This window comes from Pteropus alecto, unplaced genomic scaffold (genome assembly GCF_000325575.1).
Source record: "Pteropus alecto unplaced genomic scaffold, ASM32557v1 scaffold115, whole genome shotgun sequence".
NCBI classification, from domain to species: domain Eukaryota; kingdom Metazoa; phylum Chordata; class Mammalia; order Chiroptera; family Pteropodidae; genus Pteropus; species Pteropus alecto.
Window position 1 is genome coordinate 3,529,252 of NW_006436814.1, and position 5,821 is coordinate 3,535,072.

The window sequence follows — 5,821 nt, forward strand, 5'->3', positions numbered from 1 at the left end:
TCCTCTTCCTCCTCCCTGCCTCTTCCCCCTCCCTGTGCCCCTCCGTCTGTCTGTCTGTCTGTCTGTCTGTCTGTCTGTCTCACCTAAATCATGATGTAAAGGAGAAAGATAGTGAATGAATGAGGGCAATAATAGATGTGAAGTCTCTTTGCATTTCAGAAGAGTCATGAATTATTCTAGGAATAAGAACATAATGGCGAAGCTATGAACATTATGCTCTTGTGGATCAGAAAGAGATGCTTTTGATTATTTTACCAACCTCTCTCTGACTGCAGTCTTAGATCCTTTGCAGTTAACCAGTGTTCTCCTTTGAGTGCTGCTTTAGACATGCGTCCTTTTTGCCCTTCTCTTAAATCCTGTAGCATCCATATAACCTTCTGTGCAATTTGCATTTGATTTTCTGCTTCATTTAGGATTTAAAGTGTTGCTCTTTTTTCTAACTTGATTATCTCCTTTAAGACAGAGACCATATTTTATATTCTTCATATACGCCATACAGTGTAAAGAAAATGACTTACTATGTATTATGCCCTCATTAAATTCTTATCACTAACAGATTGGACTTCAGAATTCTACTAGCAGTAGTGAGCTAAGAACTGTTTAGTTAGTATGAGCTAACCCACTTTCCTGGTACTGCTTTTTCTATTTATTCACTAAAACTTGTTTTTAATAACTTTATCTAAATGTTTTGACTGGTGTGCTGCATGAGATACTATTGACAGTCTTTGAAGATGTCTGTCCAGGCTTTAGTCACGTTTACAGTTTGTTGTGCCGGAAGTAAAGGCCCCTCTGCCTCAGCCACCTGATAGCGGTCAGCCGAGGCTCAGTGCGTTTGGGGCTTTCCTTGATTTGAGTTTTTATCTTTGGGGAATGCAAAAATCTGTGTACTTCAAATTAAAAATGCTATCCTTCTCTTTATGTAGGAGGATTTTATAAATAATTTGGCGGGTTTGTCTTCTCCAGCACTTCTTTATCTAGTACATTGCCTCTTGGGCTTATAATTTACATGTTGCTGTTTAAATGAATAATTAGAGCTTTTTAGTGACTGAAATACACAACATGAAAATCTGAGATATATTTTACATATATACTTAACAACTCCATTGCAGAGCAGCCAAAGCAAAATGGCTGGGATAAAACTATAATTCAACCTATATTGAAATAAAACAATAAAAACATCCTTAAAGCCTGTTGAAGGTGTACCATGTAATACATTTTGCTGTAAACTTTATGTGAGGTAGACATTTTATAAAACACTGACTTCACTTTTTTTCTAATGAAAGCAGTTAAGATAAGTGAATGATTTAATTTGCTGCAAAGATCTTAACATGCTAGGAAAGAAAGTAGAAGAAAGGAAGTGTGTGTTCTCAGAAGAGATTACTAAATGCACCATATTACTCATCTAGATTGAGATGCCAGAATCATAAAATTGATTAAAATGACCCCAGAAATGACAGAAGTTAGCTGTGTCATAAACTAAATTTTGATTCCAAATTATTAGAAATAAACTAAATTGATATCTACTTTAGAAATTATTGAAATCCTAAAAATGTTAAAAACTTAAAATAACAAAGATATTTTTAAATCTTTGATAGAAATTAGTATAAACAGAAAAACTACATAAAATACTGAAATTTGAGAAAATGATAAAAGATAATTTTCTGAATATAAGACTAAACACCTGTGATCCTTAAGATTAAATATCCTATGATCTTTTAGCATTCTTCAAACAAAACATTTATTAAATTAATGCTATTGAGACAAAATAAAAACAAGTTAAATGCAAATATGCAGATATTTTCAAAATATCTTAAAACTATGCTACCCATAAATGTATCTAGACTTACGAAATACCTAAAATAAGCTCTTAATAAACCTGTAAGTTGAGGGCTTAGCATATCAGTAAATAATTTTATTTAAGGATTCTAGAACCATTTAAATGACTTTTGACTACAGGACTTATCTATACCAGATGAAATCCTCTTTTCAATTGGAATGACACAGTATAAACACTACTTCATTTATTGAAAGCATCAAACTCAACAATGTGTAATATTTTGCACGTTTGTTCTCATACTTTAATTTCAAATGAGTTACCTGAGGATTTTGTTAAAATACAAATTTTGCTTCAGTAGCTCTGGAGTGGGGCCCGAGAGTCTGCATTTCTAGCAAGCTACCAGAGGATGCTAATGCTACTTGTCTGGGATGACACTCAGAGTAACAAGGTTGTAAAGAATAGAAAATATCTGAAACAAAACTAACAATGAATGTGTTTTGATTTCTGTTTTCACTGGCTTCAGTTTTATAAATTGATGCCAGGAACATTTCATATCAATTTTTTAAATCTTACTTAAGCATATACTAAAATTAATGATTTTATTTTGTTTCGCGATGAAATAATGTTAACCATTATTTCCTGTCATTACTTTCTAAACAAGAATTCCTGGGCTCTAGTCTTAGCTCTGATATTCATTTAGCAAGATGATCTTAGGTAAGTTATTCAGCTCCGTTGAGCTTCATATCTTTCATCTGAAAAAATACATGAACTGACCTCAGATGTTTTTAATTATTTACTTTTTGAAATCAGAGTTTATTCTTTAAATCATCACTAGAAAAGCCAGGCTGGGTGATCTAGAACCACAATATTAGAAGCAAAACCATCTCACAATAATTTGACAACCAACAGTAGAGGAAAATGTGTTTCTTGTTTGCTTAATTGGTTTTGTTCTTTTTGTTAGTTTTAATTAGTTCTGAAGGCACTATTTTAGAAGTATGGTCTTTTTATTCTCATAGATATGTAAGGCATTTTTGCATTATAAATTTTGCATGTCTTCACGCTGGCATTAGCTAGTCACAGTCTTCACAGTGAACTGAGAAGATTTGGTGGTTGTGAGTTAGAGTGGTGTGCAGTGTCAGTCAGCATAATACCAAATTCAGAATATCGTATTTTTTAAAAAATTTGGTTGTTTTTAACCTTGATTTCAAGCATTTGTTTTTATGCTAGTTGTAAAAAAAAGTTCTCTTCTCTTTTTAGAATCAAGTCACTTGGAACAACAACTTGAAGAAGCTAATTCTGTGAGGCGAGAACTGGATGATGCTTTTAGACAAATCAAGACTTATGAAAAACAAATCAAAACATTACAGCAAGAAAGGGAAGAATTAAATAAGGTAAAAATATGGATAGATTGTTAAAGGTTTTTGCGAATTCTTAATCTTAAAGCATTTATAATGCCTATTCTTAAAGCAATATACTAATATATAGTATACATATTTATACTAATTGAATTATACTAATATATAGTATATTTTATCAGTAAAAAGTTGGTTTAAAAATTTAAGAATTATTTTGGTGTATGTCATTTGATTAATAGCTAGTAATGAAAAAACATTCTTGAAGCTTTAAAGTTCAGAATCTTGTTCTTTTAGAAAGTTAATGTTATTGAAAAAGAAATATGAAGAAATAAGATAGTAAAACCTGTTTAGTGTCTATGGAAAAATTAAAAATTCAGGCATTTTTCATTGTGACTTGCTGATATTAACATTCTTAAAAAATTATAACAAAATTTCTCTAATGCTGTAGTGATTTTTTTAAATGTCAGTTTATCTTTCAAAGCACGGATGAGCAAGCTGTTTTCCTAAGAACTTTGTGTAGCACTTAAACAGTATTGTAAACATCAACAAAATTTATTAATAGCTAGGACACAGTGCAGCTACACTCGGTTTTTAACTGTGAGGGGAGAATCTGAGGATCTGAGAAAATGAGAATGGAGCAAAGATGGTGTAAAGTGGGTCCAAGAAATGGAGAGAGAGAAGCAGAGTCCTGCTGCTTACTGTCTGATCGAGGGCACCGAAGCCACTGGCCCCCAGCTTTTCAGTTACATGAACCAATAAATCTTTCTCCCTTTAGGATGTGTGGGTGGGTTTTGTACTGTTTATAACTGAAAGGCTTAACTGAAACATATCACTCGCTTTACCATTTTGTACCATTTTGTGCCATTGTATAATCTTCAGCTTCTCTTATGTCTTCTTCAAAATAAACTACTGCCAAAAGGATAGACTACTACCAAAAAAAAAAAAAAAAAAAAGACACAGTAATGTCACCCAATAGGGTAAATAATATTCAAGCACTAGAGAAAAATGCTTTATTTAAACCACACTCTGTGTGTACTTTGCCTTTTACTAACAAATAAAAAATGTTGAAATTAATACTAGCCAATGCAAAAAAGAAATGAGTGGTTTATGGCATAGTATAAGTTGTAGTCAATGATGTAGTGTATAATACAGAATGAAATCCTTCCGGGGAATATTTATAAATCTGGCTTTCAGTAAAGAAATGGAAGTAATTGAAAATAAATAACCTTTTGCTGATGAAGCTAATAAAAAAAAAGACTACAGAGAAAGCTGTAACAGTTAAGTTGAACTAGATTAGTATGTTTTTACTTTTTTCTTCATGCAGTTTCAAGCAGTGTTTTGTATAGATTCATTTAAATTCATGCCCAGTTGAATAATATTTGGAATTTATTATAGATGTCCTTGTTTTCTTAATATTATAGTAATAGCAGTAGTTATTGTTCTGTGTTTTATGGAGGTGTTACTCAGCAAAGCTTAGTTAACAATGAGGATGAGAATCTGATATCTAGATTACAGTAACATATTTTGACAATTTTTAATGTTTTAATATTAAAAATTCTTTTAGTAAATTTTGGGAAGAGGTTAATGATGAAAAGAAACATTATATTGATAAAGAATTTTAAGTGTTTTGCTTAATATCCTACAGGTAGCATATATTCTTCTAAAGATTTTTGCATTTGATGCATATAAAAGAATAAATGTAACATTATGTAAATTTTGACACAAATAATAAACCTGAACGTACCACCTAACTTAGGAAATAGAATATTAACCTATTTTGTCACATAATTCTGACTATCCCTTTCTATTCACTTCCCTGAAAATGGTGATCACATTTCTGAATTATATATTAATCATTACCTTACTTTAAAAAAATTTAATTACATATTAGCATATTTCTAAACAATATGTTAGTGTCGCTTGTTTTCTGGGGCAACGTAGTGATTCCTGGATGATTAGAACCCTACACGTATGAAGTCTGTATTGTAGACAAGGAGCCCCGGAAAAATGAGAGTCTTTATATAGGGGAGAGTAACAACTGCTTCCTGCTTTCCCCATCTCTCCACCCACCCTCCTGAGACTCGCCTGGAATCCCTGAAAAGAAGGCTCTAGGACCCTTTGGAATATAAGTAAATCACTTCAGTGGGACGATACCAAGCCCAGAGTCTCCCTTTCTGTAGAGGCTGTCACCCTCTCTCCACCCCTCGACTGGAAACTCCTACATCCAGGAGTTAAACCTCTGGGTTTTGTCACTGTCGTAAATTACTTTACTATACTTGTTTTTAAAGCCCAGGTCCCAAGTGTTAGTAAACTTTGTTTAGAAAGACCTAACTGTTCAAAACATAAAAATATTTTCTCTACAGCGTCCACACTTTTTATCCACAAACATGGTATATCTTTCTGTATCTTTGAAGTTTTTAAAAATGTTTTTCTGTAAAATTTTATATGTCTTGTTTGCTTTTCCTTAAATTTTTTATTCTCTATTTTTTCATATTTTAGATAGTATCTTTAAAAATTATATTCTTATGATTTTGTTGTAGCAACATTGCTAAATTCATTAATTGTAATAATATACTTGAGATTCTTTGAAGTTCAATAAGTGCAAATATCAACAGTTTTGTTTCTTCTTTTTTTGATTTTTATGACTTTGTTTTCTTTCCTCATCTTACTGAGTTAGCTCGGACCTCCA

The 5,821-nt window shown here is 31.9% G+C and overlaps 1 protein-coding gene across 1 annotated transcript in view; it reads left to right on the plus strand.

The window, feature by feature from the left end:
- CDC42BPA (CDC42 binding protein kinase alpha) overlaps window positions 1-5,821 on the plus strand; it is a 217,974-nt gene that overhangs the window by 120,930 nt on the left and 91,223 nt on the right. The window contains 1 exon segment of the mRNA XM_015591278.2: window positions 3,035-3,168. Coding sequence (XP_015446764.1) covers window positions 3,035-3,168 — 134 coding nt within the window.